This window comes from Ursus arctos, unplaced genomic scaffold, assembly GCF_023065955.2.
Source record: "Ursus arctos isolate Adak ecotype North America unplaced genomic scaffold, UrsArc2.0 scaffold_3, whole genome shotgun sequence".
Classification (NCBI taxonomy): domain Eukaryota; kingdom Metazoa; phylum Chordata; class Mammalia; order Carnivora; family Ursidae; genus Ursus; species Ursus arctos.
This window is the reverse complement of record NW_026622985.1, coordinates 74,496,699-74,520,790: the sequence shown is the minus strand read 5'-3', so window position 1 is coordinate 74,520,790 and position 24,092 is coordinate 74,496,699. Positions and strand designations below refer to the sequence as shown.

At 39.9% G+C, this 24,092-nt stretch overlaps 1 protein-coding gene across 2 annotated transcripts in view; it reads left to right on the top strand.

The window, feature by feature from the left end:
- Positions 1 to 798: 798 nt before the first annotated feature.
- The window catches only part of AASS (aminoadipate-semialdehyde synthase), a 62,410-nt gene continuing 39,116 nt past the window's right edge, over positions 799 to 24,092 (top strand). The window contains exons 1-5 of one of the 2 annotated variants that reach the window (XM_026510188.4): positions 799 to 977; positions 7,170 to 7,592; positions 14,330 to 14,554; positions 18,242 to 18,418; positions 21,320 to 21,404. In XM_026510188.4, coding sequence (XP_026365973.3) covers positions 7,455 to 7,592; positions 14,330 to 14,554; positions 18,242 to 18,418; positions 21,320 to 21,404 — 625 coding nt within the window. In that variant the 5' untranslated portion in view covers positions 799 to 977; positions 7,170 to 7,454. Of the gene's footprint in view, positions 978 to 7,169; positions 7,593 to 14,329; positions 14,555 to 16,848; positions 17,010 to 18,241; positions 18,419 to 21,319; positions 21,405 to 24,092 lie in introns of those variants that run through there. The other variant, XM_057304217.1, reaches the window with a different exon arrangement.

Genomic DNA, 24,092 nt, shown 5'->3' with positions numbered 1-24,092 from the left:
CAAGACCCTGTGTACCTTTTTTTAGATTCCATGCATCTCACTACTCTTCTGTTACCATATCATTCCTTCAGGCAGAAAACAAGCAATTAAGTTACAGTTCGTTTATGTTGTTGTATCTCATAGAGATCTTCATGGGAGGACAACAGGGTCCCCTGAAGAAGAGCTGGGAAATTTCCTAGTCTTCCAGCAAATCATTTAGAAATAATTTCTAAATTTGGCCACTTCCCTCCTTTTTGCTGTTTTTCATCTGTTTCATTTGAGGGTGATACTTTTCGGACTTTTTTCTCACATTCTGGGGGTTATTGTGCCCAGTGTACCATGTATAATAATAACAATGCTGCTGTTTTTGAGATAGTATTCACCATTTCTCTGGTAAGCTTTTTTTCAGCCTACCTAATGAGGGAGCTAAGTTACAGACAACTTGTCAAGAATGAAATGATTAAAACAAGTTTGTTTCCACCACTTTTCTTTTCACAGTTTTTTTGTAAGTGAGATACTCTTGCGAAATGGTTCTGTAGAAATTGTAGGTATAAGGCTGCTTTTCCAAATACCTAGGCAGAGATCTTTTAAAAATAGGATTAAAGAGCTTCAGTGTACCTGTATTTCAAATTGATTTTAGAGCTCACAATGAAGCTCTGAGTCAGCTTCAGTTTTTCTAGACATTAAGAGCAGATAATCTTTCAAAGATCAATCTAACAAAGTGATCTTGACTTTAAATTCCTGCTTATGCAGTTATTGTACATTTTAACTTTTTTTGTTCATTGCATGATTTTGTTTTGTTTTATGTCTTCAGATAGTGGTACACGAACGATCACCCAAACATTGGATGGCAACCTGGCTCTTTGGTGATTTGCAAGTGTATTGGTTTCCGAGGGCTGCTGTAATAAAGTGCCACAAACTGGGTGGGTTAGAACCACAGAAATGTATTGTTTCACAGTCCTGGAGACCAGAGTCTGATATCAAGGAGCACCCTGATGGTTCGTGCATGCTCGTCTGTAGCCTCTAGGGGGAGGAGAGAATGTTTTCTTGCTTCTAGTTCCTGGTGCCTTTGGGGTTCCTTGGCTTGAGGCAGCATAACTCCAGTCTTTGCTTCTGTCTTCACGTGGCTTTCTTCCCTGTGCTTTTGTGTGTTCTTTTCTGTCTCTTATAATGGCATTTTCACCTGAATCCAGTATGATCTCATCTTGATTCTTACCTTAATTTTATCTGCCAAGACTGTATTTCCAAACAAGAACACGTTCTGAGGTTCTGGGTGGACATGAATTTTGGGGAGACATTATTCAACTCAGTACAAAGGCCAGGGAACCCTGTTAGGTGCTTAGGGACACAGTTCCCTTCCTTTCAGGTGAGAAGGTATTTCACTGTGTGGCTCAGCGGATAGCATAGCCATACTTCCACAAGTCAAGTCACGGAGCTTTCACAGCCAGGAAGGGGCCGAGGCTGAGAGAAGAGGCTGAGAATATAAGCAGGCAAGGGCAGAAAGGTATTAAGGAGCAGAAGTTATTGCTAGATGTGAAACTAATTTCTTGAACTAATTTGCTTCTTTCTTTCTTTTTTTTAGAGAGAGAGAACAAGCACACATGTGAGGGAGTGGCAGGGCAGAGGGAGAGGGAGAGAGAGTACCTTAAGCAGGCTCCAAGCTCAGCACAGAGCCCAGCATGGGGCTCGATCTCACCACCCATGACCTAAGCTGACACCAAGAGTTGGACACTGAACTGACTGAGCCACCCAGGTGCCCCAAACTAGTTCCCTTCTTAAAATTCAACAGAGGAATTCTAGGATTTGGGTGTTTTCATAAAACCTTTGACTTCTTTTCCCTTTCTGAAATACTTCTCTGTTTTCAAAGGCAGCTCGTTCTTGTTTTCCTTGCGCTGGACTTGCACGCAGTGAACACATTTGCCTTCATTCTCCTGCTAGAGGCCTGGCCCCTCCACTTACTTCATTCTTTATCCTTGTGTTTTCCACTCCCCCTCAGTTTGTTCTTTTCATTTCCCTGTTCTATCCGTGGTCCAGATCTATTTCTTTCATGTTACCGCATGGATCCCTCGGGCCTCAGTGTGTGTAGGGTGAACAGTAGACATTGGTGGATTCCAAAACACAGAGCACAGAGTCTCTGACTCCTAGGAGTTTATACATTGGTGTGGTGTTTGTGGGCATTTAGCTTGTTAGGGTAGGGGCAGTGTTTGTTTATACTGTGTTTACAAAAGAGCTAACAAACAGTTGGAGTTAGCCTATGTATATTGGTCCAGGGAGCACTCTGGCTGTTTTGTAAATTCTTGTCTTTTACCTTTGTTTTGTTTTAGAGGGTTGGGGTGCTTCAATAATAGTAAGTGATAGTGACAAAAAGGCCTGTGACTATCATGGGCAATGTCAACATTACACCATCCAACAGAAACATCCTCCTTTGGTGTTCTTTTTCTGTTCTTTTCAAATTCTTTCACATTTTTCTGAGGAACCGTACAAATGGCAATTATCATGAGAGTCAGTTCAATGTTAGGGGTAGTTTCTCCGCCTGATTTTCTTTTTTTTTTTTTTTTTTTTTTTTTTAAAGATTTTATTTATTTATTCGACAGAGATAGAGACAGCCAGCGAGAGAGGGAACACAAGCAGGGGGAGTGGGAGAGGAAGAAGCAGGCTCATAGCGGAGGAGCCTGACGTGGGGCTCGATCCCATAACGCCGGGATCACGCCCTGAGCCGAAGGCAGACGCTTAACCGCTGTGCCACCCACGCGCCCCCCTCCGCCTGATTTTCTGCTTCCTGCTGTGATCTTGCCTATGCTGAGATTATTTCTCTTAGCTGCTACTTCTTGTATTGCAAAAACCCTCAATTTTATGTTTTGTTTTGTTTTTTCTCCCTAGCTCTATGGTGGGATGACAACAGTAAAAGATTGGTTTCATTCAGTACCTGACCCAGACTGGGACTAGAATGAGACAGTCCTGATTCTCCTACCGCCTAAACCTGGCCTGCTAGTTGTCTCTGGCTTAATTACACTTACAAATCCTCCAGAAAAATTATCCTTGCGTTTCATTTTTGCTGTGATGACCTCCTCCCTCCTTTCTCCAATCTTTTATCAGTCCCTCAGTCACCTTCTCTCTTGAGACTTTGATTCAAACAAAACTGAGAGGAAAAGCAGTGGGTTTTCTTCTTTGATTGGAATTTATTAGATCCATCATTTGTCAGGGAGATATACTCCAAAATTTGCATTCCCCAAATTTGCTTATATTATCATAACTTATAATTCTCAACCAATTTATAAAATACAATGATATGTAACTGAAAAACTTACAAGTCCTAGTAGACTTCTAATAACAGTTACTAAGCAGCAATTATGGGCAGCAAACTCACCCACTGAGGTACACCTACACACACTTAACTCTCACGGGAAGACCCCTGAGGACTTTGTGAAACATTAGAAACTAGTAAAGGTTGATGCTGGAACTGCCAAGGAGCTTTGAATTTTCTTGAATTTTATTTTCTTCAGGAATGCTTGTTAAGGACTGCTAATGGTGGAGGAGGGAAAGCAGGAGTTAGATTTCTCTGCTTTCTTATAAAAGGGTGGAAGGGGAACAGTCCCCCAGGACATCACTATCTCTCTCCAGAACCTGTTTGCAGGAATTACGATTTATCTGTGGGTGGTTCTTGCTCTTGCCTTACCTGATCAGAGTTTTAAATGACTTGAAGATAAAGAAGGTATGTTTCATTCCTAAAATAACTGGGGAGGCAACGATAGTAATTGTCATTTAGAAACTTTGCCTTCCTAAACTATTTTTTAAAACTTTGTACATTTGATTTTGCACTTTCTGTCTACAAGAAACTTGTCTTTATAATAGAATAATTTATTAGGGTGGGCAGATTATAGTGATATAATTAAAATTGCTGTTCATGGAAGAAATATGAAGTTTTGAGAAATAAATAGAACAAACTTAGTAGTGTGCTAGATCGCTTCCACCTCCTCCTTCCAAATATCCATCTGTTTTCTCTTTATGGCAAAGTTCACTTAAGATTGAGAGTGGGTTCTGAACACAAAAAAAAATGGGGGGGAGGAGATGATAAGACAGAATAAAATAGTAAGCACCAGTAATAGCTCACATATATTGAGAACATGCTTCACTTAATCTTTTTGAGAGCTCTATTATATTTACCACTGTCCTGACAAGGAAAATGAAGAGACAAAATGGCTTGTTAGTGAGTGGAAAAGGAGGGATTAAGTCTAGGTCCAGCTCACTGCAGTGTTCAGATGCCTGACTACCCTCATCGTCTCTCAGGAAGGACAGAACCAAAGGAAGGAACAATTAGGGAAGAGAGAAAGCCAAAGAAGGTGGGAGAAAGAGAGGCAGCTTGAGTGGCCCCAAATCAACTTTCTAATTTAGGAGTGTCAACCTAGCATCCCACATGGGTGGAAGGAGTCTCCCATATTGAAGGTGTCTGAGGGGTTGACTGTGGGAGCTGACTTGGGCTGTATATATCCAAGTCTTGTTTTTAATCTCATCTGTTGTCCCCCCTTTTCTGAGAACTGTCACATTTATTACAACAAATATCACTATGATGAAAAACATTTGAATTCCCTATTTTAAGGAACAGTATTTCTCATTCACATATTTTGCAAAATTCCTAAATACCATAAGCATTTGAACAGTAGTTTAGAATTCACACAGGAGGGATTTGGGGCCAGGTTAATATTTCTTCAAGGTGAGGGCAGGTCAGAAGTGGATTGGGTTTCAAAGTAAAGCAGGAGACAAGCTGACTGAGCCTCATGGGCCCTTTGTGGAGTCACCATCGTCCCCTGCCCTTTCCCAAATTTGTCCATTCAGGGAAGCAATTTTGATAGTTTTCCCACGAATGATCAACCATTTGCAGAGTAATTCACAGTAACCAGTCATATGATTCATTAATTCCAACAAGCATTTGCTGAACACCTTTTGTGCTGAATATTCTCCTTTGAATGTTCTAGAATTTCTGCCCCCTTCTCTACTTGCTCTGTCCCTGAGGGACTAACATTTATGGACTACACCAACCCTCTGGCTTTCCTTGTGTTCAATTTGTAGACAGCACCAGCAGGAGATGGGAGGGTAGGAGAATGAAAGGAGGTTATTCATACCTTAGGCTATAACCTATGACCCCCGGGCCATATCTGCCCTGCAATTTGTTATGATAAATTAAGTGTTATTGGCACACAGCCACACCTGTCCATTTAAGTATTATCTATGGCTGCTTTTACACTCCAAATGACAGAGTTGGGTATTGTGATAGAGACCTTTCTGGCCTTTTACAGAAAGTTTATTGACTTCTGCCTTAGGTAGCTCCCTCTGGGTGGAGTTGTTTGTTCCTTAGGCAGCTCCTTGCCTGCTAAAAGCCACCACTATCAAGTGGCACTCCCCATATAGCTTCAGCTACACCACAGCTAGAGCTCTTTCTGAGTCCCATCTCTTACCTGGCCACATTAAGGCCTGCAGATACTTCTTGCTATTGCTAGTCCCTGGCGGGCGGGGTGGGGGCAGCATCTTTTTGTTGCCTTCCCTTATTGCTGCACACACTTACTCCTTTCATGTCTCCTAGCTTACTCAATTGGGTTGTGCCATCTGTTTCTTTCTGAGACTCTGACTGATCACATGCATAATACTGTGTTAGAAGCAATGGGGAAAAATGAGTAAGGATACACACACACACACACACACACACACACAGTTGCTTTATTAAAGTTTTTATGAGCTGATGATGACGGCAGGTGAGGGATGGAGATGAGCTAGATACAAATGGCTGTTGTATAAGGAAGACTGTGGTAAGTACAACAAGAGAGGCAGACACAGAGAAGGGAGAGATTGTATCTGCTTGGTATTCAGGGACCGCTTCATTGATGAAGTGGCATTTGAGTGGAACCCTAAAGGATGGATTAGTTTGGGAGAGGTGGACATTTTTGTAGATGAGAATTACAGAAAAGTGGACCGCATGAGATACTGGGGGAGAGAAAGTATAATTGTCAGTTTCTTCAGACACTTGGCAGAGCACTTTGGGCATCAGCTTATTTTATTCTCGTAATGACCCTGTGACTAGTTCCTATTATTATTCTATCAACAGATAAGGGAACCTAGGCTTTTTTGAAAATGAATTAACTTCCCCATGATTTACAGCTTGAGGGGGAAAAGTTAGGATTCTGATTCAGGCTCCGAATCCTTAGGGATACAGAAAAGCACAAACTGTGTTTCAGTGTCAGTTTGAGGCTGGTTCTACTATAGAAATAAAGCTGAGATGGCTGATTTTGGCCACATCTTGAAGCAACTCACATGTTGTGTGAAGGTCTTGGGGCAATGGTCTACAAATAGTGGATAGTCCCAGTGGCTTTTTGCTCAGGCTAATAAGATGATCAGAGTTGTGTGCTTCAGGGAAAATGACCCAGGTAGTGCATAAAAGGTGTTTGGGGGAGAGAGTAGGAGAGGGATTTTAAAGGACAGAGTCAACACCAGGGGTAAGGTTGACAGATGGAGGAAGAACTGAAGCAAATTTGGTGTTTCAGTCTTGGCTCAGTGGTGGTTAGGAAGCGAGTGATATCAAGAATGGAGCTGGGAAACCCAGCACCAAGGGAAGGCTTTAGAGGAGTGACTAGGAATATGATTTTGGATATGTGAAGCTAGAGATACAGAGGACGGTCTCAGTTTAAAAAAAGATTTAAAAGATTTTAATTTTCTCTGCACTTGGACAATGAGTAGAGTTTATAAGAATGTTCTAGGCTCTAGATTATTGACACAAGAGTTACGTGGTTAAACACATCTGTGATAGATATGAGAAAAGTCTGTGTTGGAGAAAGTTATAAGAATAAGGAGGACAATTACTCTTTGGCCATTGACTCCCTAGAAGGACCACAGATAGGCATCTGGCATTTCTTCAGCCTCTAGTGCTCAGGCTAGTCTTTATGAAGTGCATTTCCCCCTGTCCCTCTAGGGCCACTTTAGACTTTTTAAGAATAGTAGACTTTGCCATACACATAGATTCTTAATATTCACTGGATGTGGATACACTACACTTAATTTCCTAGTCTCAGTTTGTTGGACTCTAAAACTGTTCTAAGAACTGTCATCTGGCTTCATGGGCTTTTTATGAAGCTGTGAAATGCTTTGAAAAATGTGTATCGCTAAACAAATGTAATACACATGAGCTCGCAACTTTTTTCCAGGAGATACACACATCTATCAATGTATAATGCCCGGACTGTTTTCGTCCTTCTGCGTCTCCGCCTGTCCTCTGCCATGGACAGTTACAAACTTGGTCAATAACTGTCCTGGGAAGATGTGATGCCCCCAGCTAAGGACGCACGCAGGTCAGAGATCTAGAAGGCAGAAGGATTTTTCGGGGAGGAGCAGGGGCAGGGCATGACCTAGCACCTGGCAGCGCCGCCGATTGGCGGAGGAGAAGGTTGTTCCCTCAGGGCGGCCGCTGATTGGCTGCGGGAGGAGGCGGCATGACGTCCTCCGAAGTTGAGCAAACACCTCCTCCTCCCGGCCCCCATCCCAATTTCTGCTGGGAATTCAGAACCTACTCTCTCCGGACCCAGGCGCTCGGAGGCGGCAGGACCGGTCGGCACCTCAGAGGGGACAAGGTGAGGAGGGCCGCCTGGAGGGGGCTGAACCGACGGGCGGTGGGCTCAGCAGGCGAGATGCGCTTGGAGATCGCCGGCGAGGCGCCGACTGTCCTGCGGGAGCGGCGGGCGAGCTCTGCCTCCTACGCTCTGCGCCGCGGGCCACCCGGCGACTCCGCGGAACCCCAAGCCGTTGTCCGGACGGCGAGCTTTTGGGCCTCCCTTGCGAGCGTTTCCCTTGCAGCGAGGGAGGGCTGTCGGCGCTCTTCTGGAATTTTTGAATAGCAAAGGGAAGGGATGGCAATTAAAATTTCTTTTCTTCTCTCTCTCTCTCTCTGTCTCTGTCTCTGTCTCTATCTTTTTTTTTTTTTTTTTTTTTTTTTGGAGAGGAGGAGGTTGCTGGGGAGTAAAGGATAGGTGTGGGAGCTGCAGAACGGACACCCTGTTAATTCTCGGACTGTACACTTGTTTAGGTTGGCTGGCTGCGGAGTGTGGTTGATGGAGATTTTCGGGGGCAGTCCTCTCCCTTAACCCCAGCTTTCTCTGTGCGCGGTTGCCGGTCGACCTTTCCAGCTCTGGCCTGCTAAGCCAAACTCTGATCACAAACTCCTCGCCCTGACCATCTTGGGCTGGCCATTCTCTTTGAGATGGGGATCCCCCTCCCCCCCGCCCGGCAAACTGCTGCTCCTCGGCTACACACTAACGGGCCAAGAAGGTGTAAGAAATTTGGGCACCCTGAATGTCAGCGACTCCTGAACTCCTGAGACCCTGCAGCGGCTGCGTGGCTGTGGTCGGTGTGAGCACTTAATGCGGGGAAGGGGCGCAAGCAGACACAGTTCATTGCCTACTCTGCTTGATTGAGTTGGGCTAAATGCCCTGACAATTTCCAGAAGTGATGTGCTTTCCAGACACTGATTTTAGGGGAGTGGGAGTGGTGTGGGGCCTGGGGAGAGGAAGGAAAGAAGGGAGAGAGACCGTTCAGTAACCTGAACAAAGGTGAACATTTTTTGATATTGTGGGTCATCAATTATCGGAATGTGGGTAAGGCGTAGCTGTAATTATGCCGATGTAGCTGCTCAGGGGACTGAAGGATCGTTTACTTAGGCGGTAGCTTTCACATACTTTATGGTAAAAACAAAAAGTCACCAGTAGCACTTTGCGTGGATGCCTGTATGTCTCTGTGTGTATATTTTGTCACTTGTGCTCCCCTGCCCTCTTTTCCCAATAGATGAGTGAATCTAGGGGTATATGACCTTCTGGCAGTGTAAACTTGTGGCCATTCTGCAAAGTGAGTTAGGAGGACAAAGATTTAGGCCAACTCTTCTTAGTGACTTTCCCACTCTCCAGAAAATCATATTTGTTTTCAATCTCACTTGTTACTGGTGACAGCATTATCAGAACTTCATTTTGATTTATTTGTGGTGGAACCCTCCTACCCGCCCTCCTCTCCCCCTCCCAAGCTTTTAAGCCCTAACAGACCTTAATAGTTCAGGATTTTGGAAGTGATCTTTGGTATGTATGCAGTGCCCCTTTAACAGAAAAGTTTTCATTTTTCCCAATATTCTTTTATTAATTATCTCATAGAAATAACATTGCAAACAGTGGCAAATTTCATGGTGAGATCACAAAAAAATTCTATGGAATTAAGAAACTGTACATTTGGCATGGGAAATAACAACAATATTAATGTTTTCATTAAATCTAAGATGCCATCAACTATAAAATACATCCCTATTTCAGAGATGCTAAAATATGAAAAAATGTGCCATAAATTTAATGAAATATAGCATCAGTGGTAAGCTATATGCCTGAGGGGGTGTAGTTGAGGAGAGGGCTTACTGGGCTCCATTTTGTTCTCCTTGACAAATGAAATGAGGGAGGGGACATCAATATGGAGCCACTGTGAAGGCCTTACTACTGCGGGACAAAGAGGAAGGGAAGGTAGTGTTTTCTGTTAGTTATGGTGTTGTGCTCACCTTTGAGGAGTAGGCAGGCTTGGGGCCTTCTTCTGTTCTTGACATTTATTGAGCATTAATGGCATGCAAGTTAGTACTCCGTACTTTATGCAGATTAGCTTAGATAAACTTCCCAGGAGCCCTGAGAGGTAGATACTACTATGAATCCATTCTGCAGATGAGGCACAAACAGGTCGAGTTATGTACTAAGATCACAGAGTAAGCATTTAGCAAAAAGACTGACAAATAAGCACATAAACACTTTGGATTAGAGTCCAATTTAAAACTAACTTTGCATTCCATCTCAATGATACTAAATTTGTGGGCTAAAGACCGAAGAGTCATGGGTCTTAGATCTTTGGATGACTTTGAGTAGCTGCTTGAAAACGTGAATATTCTTAGACCAGATTAATTAATATTAGTAGATTCCCCCTGCCCCAAGTCTACTGTTTTTTGTTTGTTTTTTAACATATAACCCTGTTTTATAAGGAGTTTAACGTGGAAGCGTTTAGAGAATGTACCTATGCAACAGGAAGTGAAAGTCTGGAGGATGGTGTTGTTGCTTGCCCAAGCTTTGTTCTAGCAAGCCTTGGGGTTGGGAGGCGTTTGGTTTAGTTCTAGGCCATCACCAGGTGTTCTATTAATTTGGAACCCTTTGGGGCCTCTCCAGGGTTATTATGGTCTGGAAACCAAATATGTAGTGTGGGCTGAGACTCATGGCCGTGGAGCTATGGTCCTCCGCTCTTGAAGGTAGTTTTCCTTAGATACGATCTTTTATGAATACCTCTCACAAAATCTTCTTTGGTTCCTTCATGTGATTTAGGATGGTGATATAATCAATGATCATGGTTTATTTCATCGTAACTGAAAGAAAATGGTGGGGTGTGTATGGGATTCTAGGCTTGCTGTATCTATGTATCATCTTTATCTCTAATGACCATTTTCCTTTTCACTTCTCTTGAAAAGGTTAGAAAATACAGAGAACATTTAAGGATGTCCTTCCTCTGCCCCATTCTCATGTATACATTGCAAAGATAGATAATTTGTAAATTAAAAGAACATTTCCATTGAAAGATGGAAAGAGAGGTACGGTGGTATCATAGAGTATGCTCTATTGCTAAGTCCATCCGCTCGTTGTCCTCCTATCTCAGTGCATGTCTGTGCAAAGACTGTTTAGAAATTGTCTGGGGAAGGGTCTTTTTTCCCTCCGCTGACTATGTGACACTTCTCTTTCTACCCTTTATTCCTCTTCTCCTGTTCCTCTTCCTTATTCTCCCTCTTTCTTTGTTTCCTCATCTCCTTTTCTTGCTTTCCCACATCTTTCTTGCTCACCCTACAGGCTGTCATTAGGACTGTCAAGTGATCTCAATAGAGCCGGCAGGTAAGCCAGGGGTCTTCCTGCTTTGTTTCACTGAAAGCATTGCAGAAATGTACCTCATGTTTACTTCCTTATATTCTTGGAAAAGTCCACAAAATTCAGGACAGGGAAATCCAAAACAGCCCACCTGGGCATTTCCATGAAATACCAGACACCTGCCGTGCCCTATCGAAGAGCAATTAAGAAATCCTCACTGCTGCAAGAAATCTGCAACAGTGAGCATTTCTTGATGACCTTAGAATGAAATGAATTGTGGGCCTGGAAAGTTCCATGTTGAGACCAAATTTCGAAGTTCAAGCAATTACTAACACAGCAATACCTGCTATAATTAAATCTCTTGTTCTAAGCACCCAGAAACCTAGAATTTACCTTGGCAGTGACTCAGGAATGATTTTCAGTGGCATATAGGAGAGGGATCGATAGAAGCACCCCGTGCTGGGGAGAGAAATGATCACTTACTCTATTAAAGTTGATGCCATATGAATCTAATTTATCCTGAAATGAGCTGGCAGTAGTAACATACACCAGATCCACGTGGTGTGGATCTGCAGGCTTTGGCGAAGAGAAAATCCTGAGTGTTAAATATTAACCTAGGAATCCTGCTTCTGCTTAGAAGCAGCAACTCTAGGCAGATTCCAGTTCAGTGTTTTCACCTGTAAAATGAAGACAATAATAGCATCTACTTATTAAGATTTTTGAAGGAGGAAATGAAATAATGTCTGGAAAGTGTTCAGCATATTGTTTGGCATATAATGTCAAATCAATGGTAACTATTGTTACGTTTATTTAAAAACAAAGTTAGAATTATGATTTGAGAATTCCCTACAAAAAGTGAAAGTGAAAGCAGCTTCCCAAAGAAACTTCAGAGGATCACTCCCTGCTACGCTTCTTTTCTAGTCTTCATAGAAAGTCTGCCTTTGCGGGGAGCCTGGGTGGCTCAGATGGTTAAAAGTCTGCTTTGGCTCAGGTCGTGATCTCAGGGTCCTGGGATCGAGCCCTGTATTGGGCTCCCAGCTCAGCAGGGAGTCTGCCTCTCCTCCTGCTTGTGCTTTCTCTCTCTCTCTCTCTCTCTCAAATGAATAAATAAAATCTTAAAAAAAAGAAAGTCTGCCTTTGCAAATACATATGTGTGTACTATATACATATGTGTGTGTGTGTGTGTGTGTGTGTGTGTGTGTGTCTCCTTCCACACTGTGTCCCTTACCCCAGACTAAGGGAGGAAGAGGACGGATGGTCACTGAGTGAGGTGAGACTGTGTTTATAAATCAAGTTTGGGCTGAGGAGAGACACTAAAATATCTGAACGTGTTCCCTCATATTGGCTCCAAAAGTTGGAAAATTGGTACTAAGAATAGAGGATGCAGGGTCACTTGGTCACCTATGGTATGTGAAATAGAGCCCTGTGGTTGTGGAAGACAGGACCATTTCTAGGCTCATGTGTGTGTTCAGAAATCTCACTTGTCTTTGTAATTGGTTTTATTTAAGAACCATAGGGATTTAAGTCGTAAGGGATTGTTGCAATTTTTCCTTTGGTTTGGGGGAGAATAAGTGCTATGGACTTGGGCTTGAGTTGGGGCCTAATAAAATCTCTTTTAAAAACAACACTGTATAGGGGCGTGTGGGTGGTGCATTTGGTTGAGCGTCTGACTCTTGATTTCTGCTTAGGTCATGATCTCAGGGTAGTGAGATAAAGCCCTGTGTTGAGCTCGGTGCTGAGTGTGGAGCCTGCTTGGCATTCTTTCTCTCCCTCTGCCCCTCCCCACTGCTCACACATGCTCTCTCTCTCTCTCTCTCAAAAAAAGAGAAGAATTTTAAAAACAAAACTGTATAAATAAACCAAAAATTAGAGTATATGGCAGTGTTTTACTAAAATATTGCTCATCAGTATTTTGGCCCAAGTAAAAGTTAGCCTGAGCTGCTTTCATCAGCGTGTTCACTAGCTGTGTGCATTGTTTTTCTTACTGTCCCTCTTCTTTTTAAAGCCTTCTTAGCTCATCACCTTGCTGTTAGCTTTGTTCCTTTAGTCTGTTGTGTGTGAGTTGACAATAATTTTCTATTTCAACTGGCAAGTAGTTGCTCCCAGGAAATGCACTTGGATGTGCCACTGTTCAGACAAAATTTCTCCATCTGTAAAGTGGGTCTGATTTAGAGATTTCAGTCTGATGTAACATAAGTGTGTTTCCTAAGAATTTTGATGTATGTTAGCAGTGATTGGTAGGAAGTTTCTAGAAAGTGTGAAATCATTTAGTCCCTATATTTTGATGCCAACCTTAAACATAAAAAACGAAGGTTTAGCATCGAAATGATTCAGGAGGTTATCGTCTGAATTGACATTTGACTTGCAAGTGTATGCAACCATTTGAAGAAGGACAGAGTGTTGTTTGATTTTTATGCTTTAAAAATCTATATGTGAATCATCGAACTTTACATAAAAAACCAGGGATGTACTGTATGGTGACTAACATAATATAATAAAAAAAACATTTAAAAAAATCTATATAAAATTTACTCTGTGCTGGCACATAGTAAGCCTCTTGTAAACATTTCTTGATTGAATAAATGAGTGGAATTATGCAATCTGGAACAGCAGTTAGAAAACTGGTTGAGACAGGTCTGGGTTTAATATGATAGCAGGAGGAAGTGGTATGGAGAGGAAACCCTGAAAAGGGGAACAGCATGGTTATAGCAACAAAAGGGTCAGGGAGGGTTAGGACAGTGCTTCTTAGACTTTTAACACCTGTCATGAGGAGCGTGTTTATTTTGTTTTCTTAAATTTCCAGTCTGCCAGGACCAATACTTTTATGAAATTCAGTAACCATGAATTACTAGAAAAATGGTCATGTGATACAAAGGTTTCCAAGCGCTTACTTTCTATTTCTGTACATAGCTCATCCAGGACCAGTAAAAAGCAGGTCACTGACTACCAACAGGCTGCCAAACACACTTTGAGTAGCACAGTTTAGGGAATGGTCAGAGATGAAACTCGAAAGAGGTTGGAGCTGGGTTGTCAAGAATCTTGCACACGATTAAAAGATTCTAACTTTTATGCCATCAAAATCGACAGATTATCTTCCTGTATTTGCATTGTAGGTTAACATGCTTAAAACTTTTGTGCTGAATACATGTGTGATGAAACATACATTTAAAAAACTCTTTCCACTTGGCAGATACTGGCTAGTGTCCTACAATTTGCTCAGTCCTTTTTTTTTTTTTTATTTTGGAAATAAATAACCTCACTAGTGGAAATTTGGGTTTGTTGGGTAGAGGAGCACTTTACATCATCCAAGGTTTCCCTCCCCTTTTCTCTATCTTGTGTCTGTTACATCTGAGTTGGTTGGATTTTACAGCAGATTTCTCAGGAGACCAGAACGGATCTGTGAGCCCTCCTGCCTTTTGTTGTTCTGTTCTCTTATGATGTCTTTACAGTCACCAGGTTTTAAGATGCTGCGAGTACAAAGGACCAAACTGGGCAGGCTGGGGCTCAGCTTCTCCAAAGGGCTTCACCACAAAGCGGTGATGGCCCTGAGACGGGAGGACGTGAATGCCTGGGAGAGGAGGGCGCCTCTGGCTCCCCGGCACATTAAAGGGATCACCAGCCTGGGGTACAAAGTCCTAATACAGCCTTCCAATCGGCGGGCCATTCATGACAAGGTAAATACTTCTAATTTTTTAAATAAAATGAAAATCAAGGAGCTTCTGAGTAAAAATAAAATGTGTATGAAATCAAGGAGCATCTGAGTAAAAATAAAATGATTGCCAATGTCACTTAAACACCCATGACAATATTCCTTTCTTTTGATTATAATGAGATTCCTAGTTAGAATTTTTACTTGACTCCAGAATTTAGTCAATTAAGTATTATTTTCACCCCACTCCATGCTTTCTCCAGCTGAGGGATGGAGGGATTGCCTTTAGAAGGAGGTAATGTCCTACAGTCGTTGTCCCCATGTGCAACCCTGGTTCTGGGACTAGGGAGACTAAGGCCAATAAGACACTGCTGTATTTCCTAGGAATAAATCATTCTCTTGCATAACCATCACACCTAAAAAAATTAGTAATTCCATAATATGATCTCACATAGCCCATTTCACATTCCCCGTTCTCTCAAATGTCTTTATGGCCTTTCATTTTAATTGAGTCTTAATTAAGGTTCATTGCATTTATTGTTATGTCTTTTTAGTTCTTTTAATCTAGAACAGCACACCCTTTTGATTTGTTTATTCCTAGGACATTGACTCTTCTTGAAGAGTCCAGACTAGTTGACTTGTAGAATGGTCTGCTTCTGGGTGTTATTAATCTGGGGTTTATCCTGGTGGTGTGTGTTCTTCCTACTGTATCACATCAGAGACACAAAATATCAGGTTGTCCTAAGCTTAGGAATTTGTGGTCACTTGGCTGAGGTAGTTGCCACCAGATTTCTCCATTGTCTAAGCACCTTTTTCCCTTTGTAATTACTGAATCATCTGTGACGTGATGTTTTGAGACCTGTGAATCTTCTATTTGTTTCTCAACTACCTTTTGCTAAAGATGTTAGCTTACGTTGATAATCTTTGCCTGAATCATTTTTTTACATGGAAGCTTGCAAAGTGATGATTTTCTGATTTTATCACTTTTCTAAGTTTACTTACTGATTTTCTTCTATAGAAAAGAGATTTCCCTTAGTTGCTCTTTTTCTTGCATGCTCTTTTGAGTATCATTATGGATGCCTGGGCCTTTTTCATTTTATGTATGATAATCTATTAACCATTTTTTTAAATGTCCCAATTATCCCAAATTTGAGATAGAGGGTTCCTTTAAGGGTGCTCCTATGTCCTTTGGAGCACTTTATCTTTCAGCTTTCTTGTTTCCTGCAGCAACAAGTGGTTTTAGGCTTACCTTGTGCTTTTTTTGCCCCACACCTGGGATTAGCCATCTATCTCATTAGGAAGCCCTGATTTTTTTTAGTATGTAGAAACCAAGATCTGATATCTGGTGTTAGATGTGCTTATTTTTACTGGGGTATTGTTGCTTTTAGAACTTTTAATGAACAGAGCTAAGAAACACACAGATTACACATACATATACATATATATTATTTAATATTATTTAATCATCAATCAGTACTGATATTTCCAATTAAAATTTTTAACATTGCAGGTTTTTCTTACCTTCAAAATTTTATATTTGCATCTGTTTTCTCCAGCAGTGAAAATTTTAATTCTTTATAATATTAATGCATGTTTTTTGCTTTATTCTATATTATACATAAAATAGTTTTGGAATCACGATATTATTGTTATAACTAACAATAAACCTGTAAATGCTAAGACAGTAGATCTTAAAAGTTCTTATGTAACTATGCATGGTGACAGATGTTAACTAGATTTATTGTGATGATCATTTTGCAATACATACAAATATTGATTATTATGTTGTCTATGTGAAACTATATAATGTTGTATGTCAATTATACCTCAATAAAAAAATAAACCTATTAAATGGGTTTTAATATTTTTTGAATAAAAAAAGTTTTTCTGCTTTTAGAATATATCTCACAAAGAATATTCAGACGGTTGTATTCAAGTTATTTGAATTATTCTGTGTAGTTACATTGTCAATGTGATATGCAGTTGGAATTATCTGTTTTTTCTATATATTTCAAAGGTTGCTTTAAAATCCTTTTTGATTTAATTATATTTTTAAAATCAGTGATTAAAACTATGTAAAATGATGTTATGCAGAGAAGTCTTCCTCTTATTTTAATCCCCTGCATCCTGTTCCCACCCACTCCATAGATTACTATCATCATTAGTTTCTGATCTATTATTCCTATATTTCTTTCTGTAAAAATGAACATGTGTGTGTGTGTGTGTGTGTGTGTGTGTGTGTGTGTGTTCTTAGTTCCCCCTTAGTCTTACATAGAAGGTTGTAAACTATACATACTCTATTGTATCTTGTTTGTTTAGTCAATGACATACTCTGGAACTCACTCGTCTGTTCATGGAGATCTGCTTCATTCTGTTTAATGGCTGTATTTTAATTACTCTGTCATAATTACTCCATGATTTGTGATTTATTTAAGCAGTCTACTATAAATGGGCAAATAGATTGCTTTCAAAGAAACCAGGTATGACTCATATGTTCATCCTTGTGTCTATCCATCTATAGTTTCTTTTAAGGTAGATTCCTAACTAGATTCAACTTCGTTTTATTCGACTGCCGCTTTTGATGCTCTTTTAATTCTACCTAGATCATGCTAACCCTTTATTTAGAAATATGAAATGACTTCTATTGTCTCCATGTACTAGCAGTTCAATCTCAGTTAAATGTGTAAGCCTCAGGTTTCCCATTGATAAAATGGCCATAATAATTGTACCTACCCATGGGAGTTTTAGGAAAATTAAATGAGATAATTCCTGAAAAGAGCTCAGTAAAGCAAGTACTAATTTATTAATAAATGTTAATGATGATTTTTATTTTTTATCCAATAAAGATCATATTCACCATGGTAATAGTCAACTTTTCCAAACTGATTTATCCATTATGCCCTAAACATCTCCTTACTTTCCTGCCTCCATATTTGTATATATTTCTTCAATACTTTTTACTGATATTACCACCTCGCATTTCCCATCTCCATTTCTCCAAATGCTACCTAGTCTTTTAGAGTACTTTAAAGTTTCATATTTCCTTGATAATCTCACCCAGGAATTATCTCAATATCCATTAAACTAATGTGTCACTTACATTCTGCTGTTCATAATTCTTTTGAATTTGACCTCATTTATTGTGCTTCTGATTTCTTTTTACCGTGTTTTGTGAGCTCCTTTATGGGAGGAATGTTATCTGCCTTTTTAGTGTGTCTTATCATCTCATCTCTAGCACAATCCACTGGATGGGTTGGGACAGTAATAAATACTAGTTGTACCAAGAAAAAAAAGAAAAAAAGGAAAAAGAAAAGTAAATATTGCCGATATATGTCTTTCTTTTAAAAATAGACCTGAGTAATAAATTACTATTTTGCATTTAGCATTTCAGTACATTGTCGATACAAAATATAAGTTTTGCAAATATTTTTAAATCATATGTGCTAGTGGTTATGATCAAACTATTAACTGCTCTTAAATAGGAGTAGGTGGTGAATTTTCTAATTTTTTTTGCTATAAAAGTCAAACTTGTTAAATTGATCTTTAGCCAGAAAGTAAAAATATTAGAAGTAGTTATTCTGTTATTTGTTCTAATCCATACAGATTTTTTGCCTTCCAAAGATTGTGCCCTTATTTGCTACACTTATTTATTAAAGAAAATAAGAATACAACAAATTAGGGAAGTAACTTTTAACCAAAATTGCGTTCGCAGGAATATGTCAAAGCTGGTGGCATTCTTCAGGAGGATATTTCTGAAGCTTGTCTAATTTTGGGAGTTAAAAGACCCCCAGAGGAAAAATTAATGTCTAAGAAGACTTATGCATTCTTCTCCCACACAATAAAGGCTCAGGAGGCCAATATGGGCTTGCTGGATGAGATTCTGAGACAGGTAATTAGTGGCCAGTAATCGTAAATGTTAAGATAGAAACAATATTTCTTTCTACTTTTAAATGTCAAGTGGAGTTTTAGTTTTCTTTCAACATCTAGGAAATACATCATGTTATTCACCTCAGTGGGAGAGGTGATCTATGAGTTAGTGCTTGAAGAGTTCTGCCGCTTCTCGGGCTCTGCTATGCAAGTTTGGAATTTGTAATAAGAGAAACCAAATGTTTCATTCCTTTTGTACTGAAATGGAAAAAAATGATAGAAGTGTTCCCCCAAACGATTAGCTCTTTATAAGGCCAATTGGTCAGATGTTACCAAGTAGAATTTAGAGCTAAAAAGAGCCTCAGGGATCATATAATCCACCTCCTTCATTTTTTAGATGGAGCCCAGAGAGGTGAAGTGACTTGACTGAGGTTGCACAGCTCTGTAGTGCCAGAAGTGGCCTGGAGATTATTTTTACATTTATTAACATTCATGAAGGAAGAAATAATTTCTTGAGATATAAGTACTATACAAAAACTCTCAGCTGTTTAAAATACAGGGTATTTGTTCAACAAATATTTACTGAATGCCTGCAATGTGTTTGACCCTCTTCACTGCAATGGCAATACAGTAACTGTCTTCACAGAGCTTACATTGTAGTGGGAGGAGGCATGATAAAAAATAAGGTATCTCATCTGTCACTTAGAGATATGTGTGATGAAGATAAATATGATACAGAAGGAGAAAAGGGAATCTGGGCACTGTGGGTGGTGACTGTAGCTTAAATGGGATCATCAGGGAGAACCTCACTGCAAATTTGGCATTGAGCAAAAATCTGAAGTAATGTGAAGGATCAAGTCATATCCATCGGGGAAGAGTCCTCCAAGCAGAGAGCATAGTAGTGCAAAGTCCCGTGGGTTCTGGCTGAGTGGAGGGTTAGTGTTAGTTGTGCTCTAAAGTGCTTTTTCAGAATGCCGTGTGGATAATATTGGGGATGGGGGAGAAAATTGATAAGATTGTTAGTCTAGACTAGTATGGACGCCAGGTTCCAAATGACAGTGGCTCCCATGAGGGTGGTGGGAGTGGAGGTGGTGATAAGTAGACCCAGTATTGGGTGTATTTTAGAGGTCAGATCCTGCAGAAGTTGCTGGTGAGAGAAATGTGGAATACGAGAGAAAGAGCAGACTGAGATGAGTCCAAGGTTTTGGCCTGAGCAATTTGAAGGAGTTGCCACAGACTGAGATGATGGTACTGCAAGAGGGAGCAGGCGTGGGTGGGAGGGTCAGGAGTAGAGTTTAGGGCCTGTTCAGTTTAATTTGTCCATTAGACATTTAAGCAGATTTCATACTTTTAGGCATTAGATTTTAAGGAGGGAGCCAATGATACGAGTTCGTAGCTCAGGGTGACTCCTCCTGATACATATTTGTCAGAGACTTGATGGAATCTAAGACCATGAGACTGGATGAGGGTAGGTAGTAAGTGTAGATAGAGAAGTCCAAGGTCCAAGCCCTGGGGTAAGAATGCTAGATTAGAGCATTAGAACCTAGACAAGAATCTGAAAATAGGCAGAGGACAGGAGACTTCACAAACAGTAAAAGCAATGGAGGAAAGTGTGTTTTATATAGGCCTATAGAATACATTCCTACTCATTTCAAATATGCTAGACCTGGGCTAGTGAATTCCCAGTGGTTTTGAAAAACAAATTCAAAAAGTAATTAATGGAAATAATAGTATAAGAAAAAGGTTTCACCTTAAGCAGATAAACTCTTTTAAAAGTACTTTAGAAGCATTTTCTTTCATGTTATACGAACTTTTGTTCATTACAAGAGAATTAACAAAAACGGAACCAGTGTGGCTGCTTTCTGGCAGTATTTTGTAACCGGTTACTTAGAGTTGGATGAATATTAAACATTCTTAAATTCAGGCACATGGTAAAAAATCATATGGTCTTTGAGGAAATAAAATGACTATTTAAAACATTCTGTAATTACAGTGTATCAATAGCTTTTAACCATGAGTTAATAAGACATTCTTGAGAAGAAAGATTCCCAAAGACAGAAGAAGAATGTGGTTTCAGTGAAGGTGAGAAAGTGAAAAGCAGGCAGCATGTGCTACTTTGTAAATGAAGCTTCCTTGTAAAAGGATGGAGAGAGAAAAAAGAGGGAAGGAGGAAGGCAGAGAGAAAGAGACTGGGGTAGATTTGTGTGTGTGGACTTGAGAGAGGGTGTTGTCATCTTTAAGGTAGGAAGGAACAGTGTACGAAGGGATAACGCAGGAAAGAAAAAGTTCAAGAGTGGTTTTGGAAGACATGGGAAAAGGCTGGGATCCAGCTCACAGGGATTAGCCTTGGGCGGGCCTTGTTTTCTTTTCTTTCTTTCTTTTTTTTCTTTCAAGATTTTATTTATTTATTTGACAGAGAGAGCCAGCGAGAGAGGGAACACAAACGGGGAGTGGGAGAGGAAGAAGCAGGCTCCCAGTGGAGCAGGGAGTCCAATGCGGGGCTCGGTCCCAGGACTTTGGGATCACGCCCTGAGCCGAAGGCAGATGCTTAACGACTGAGCCACCCAGGTGCCCCAGGGACTTATTTCCTTTGAGACTAGAAGGAAGGATGTGGGGACGAGTGGGACTATAGATAGAGTGGGACTATAGATATATATGTAGATAGTGCTGACCTAAAAGTTAAAGGAAGTCATGCCTTTCCTATTTTATTGACCACCATCAAGAGGCATTTATCACCCTGCTAGTTTGTGACCCAGCATTTTCTAAATATTTCATGGTGCACCTGATGGTAACTTACAAAGTCAGGTCAAGATATATTTTTTAAGAGGAAGAAATGTGAAATATTTATTTGCTCATCTATATGCTTTACTCATTGAGATTAAGCTTAATGGGTCTGGGTGAAAATTTTTTGTCATTTCTTCAGGAAATCCGACTTATTGATTACGAGAAAATGGTGGATCATAGAGGAACACGGGTAGTGGCGTTTGGACAGTGGGCAGGTGTGGCAGGTAGGTATGCCAGGGCTTTTACATCACCCATTTTTTAAATTTGCCTGGGAAGTAACTGTGTTTTCTTTTTTTCTGTGGCAAGGGCATGGAAGAGTTCATTTCCACCAATAAAAATAAACATGGGGGTACAGCTAAGAGTGATGAAAACTAGGGGAATAAAATAAGAAGGTAAATCATTACATATCTTTATTACAAAAGTTAAAAAGAAAAAGCAGGGAGAAGGAGAACAACTATGAGAAGGATCTGACTTTCTAGGTAGTTCTGTCTAGAAGACTAGGAGAGGTCAGTTTGTTGATGAGAAATAGTGGAGAAGAAAGAGGGGAAGAGAGGGAAAAGATACAGGGGCAGGAACCAATAGAAGAACAGTTTAGAAAGGATAAGAGCTGGAGTTGGGGGAAAACTCCACTTGATTTTTGTCCCAGTTAGTACTTTGAACTTTCTTTAGTTGAGGAAACACCACTTTATGTTATAACTGTGCATCAGATTAGATTACTTGAAGGTCTGTAATTGTTAGAACAAGTAGAAAATTTGTGGGGATATAGAATAGTAAGACACCATCAACCATCCTGACATAATTGTTGATTATTTGAGCACTCACCCAGACAGCCCATAAGAACAAAACAGTTCTTAATAAACATAAAATGTTTGAAATCATTGAGTATGTGCTCTGACTATAATAAAGTTGACGTTGAAATAATAATAGAAAGATATCTAGAAAATTTCCAGATATTTGGAAGATAAACAATGTATTTTTGAATAACCCATGAGTCAAGAAGGAATCACAGGAAAAATTAGTAAATACTTTGAATTGAATAAAAATTTAAAAGAGCGTACCAAAATTTATGGGATGCATATAAGGTGGTGCTTAGAAGGAAATTTGTAGCATTTAATGCTTTTATTAGAAAAGAAGAAAGTCCAAATTAGTGATCTAAACTTCCATCTTATGAGGCAAGAATATGAGGAAGTGATTATATCCAAAGCAAGTACAAGGAAACGAATAATAAAGATAAGAGGGAAAATCAATGAAATCAGAAGCTAGTTTTGTTTTTTTTTTACGCAAATCAGTAAAATCAATAGGCTTCCAGTTAGACTGATTAGAAAAAGAGAGAAGCCACAATTTACCAATATTAGGAATATAAGAGGGGCCCTCACTATATTTCATATAGACATTAAAAGGGAAAGAAAATATTATGAATGGGCCAATAAATTTGACAATGTTGATCAAATAGACAAATCCTTGAAAGACAGAAATTACCAAAACCAACTCAAGAAGAAATAAAAAACTTGAATATCAAAGAAATTCTACTCATAGGCATTTATCAAGAGAAATGAATTATTTTTTATAAAGACTTATTTCTAGTAGCTTCATTCATAATGTAGAAACAATCCAAATGTCCATCAGCAGAGGAATGGATAAATAAGTTGCGATATACCCCTAAAATGGAAACTCTTTGTCAATAAAAATAAGTAAACTACTGAATAAATTACTGAAACTACACTGAATTAGGTATGAATCTCAAAAACATGCTGAGTGAAAGCAGACACACAAAAAAGAGTATATACTTATAATTTCATTTATATGAAACTGTAGAATTAACTACTCTATACAGAGAAAAAGAAGACCAGTAGTTTTCTGGGGCAAAGGACTGGGGAGGATTGACTGGGTTGATGGAAATATTCTGTATCTCGATTATGTTGGTGGTAAAATGGGTGCGTACATATGTTCACAGTTATCGAACATACACTTTAAATTGGTGCATTTTATTGAATATAAATTACTCTTTTAAAAGTTGACTTCAGAAAAAAAATCAAAGAACATATGAAAGGGATACAAAGAAGGAAAGTTCTGTTCCTAAAAAGAGGAAGAGGAGAGTGGATGCTGAGGTCTTTGCTATGGGTATGCTGAGTTTTCGCTATTTGAGTCCAAACTGAGAAATCCATAAAGTAGTTGGTCAGGTCTTGAAATAAAATACCTGTGTTAGAGATACAGACTTAGGGTCATCAGCATATACAGAATACTTGAAATTTAGGACTGGATAAAATTAGCTAAGGAAAAAACTGTAGAGATCGAAGAGAATAGGGCCCTGGACAGAATCCTGAGGCTAATTGATTTAAAGGAGGACCTTAAGGAAAGGGCAGAGGACACTAATTTAAAAGAAATGGGCATGGGAAGAGGCACCTATAGAAATGTGAGATGAAAATTTTCGAGTCAGGGATGCTGAGGGAAGAGAGGGTTCCAACAGAGAGGGATTCCACGTTGCCAAATACCTCTGACAGGTAAGTCAAGGTCTGACAGTTGTTCACCAAGTTTAGCTATTAGGTCACTAAAATTGCTGCTGACACTCATAAGGTCAATGCTGACCTTGTATTTGTCGATTAGTTTTGGTTTGAGAGGAATGTAAGTGTCTTTAAATGTTGATAAGAGTGAGCCAATAGGGAGTGATAGTGCAAGGAATAATTTCAAAAGTGAATTCCTTAGAGAAGGAATGGGAAGGGATGGGATTTGGAGCAAAGATAGAGAGAATAACCTCAGAAAAGAAGAGGGACACTCTTTCCATTTGGGCAGGCTTGAAAGTGGAAGGGAGTGGGTAGGGATGCAGCTGGGTTAGTGCTTTTGATGGCAGAAAATTGAGGGGACAGATAAGGTGACCCCTGGGGCCCCTTCCAGATCTGAGATGCTGTGGTCTG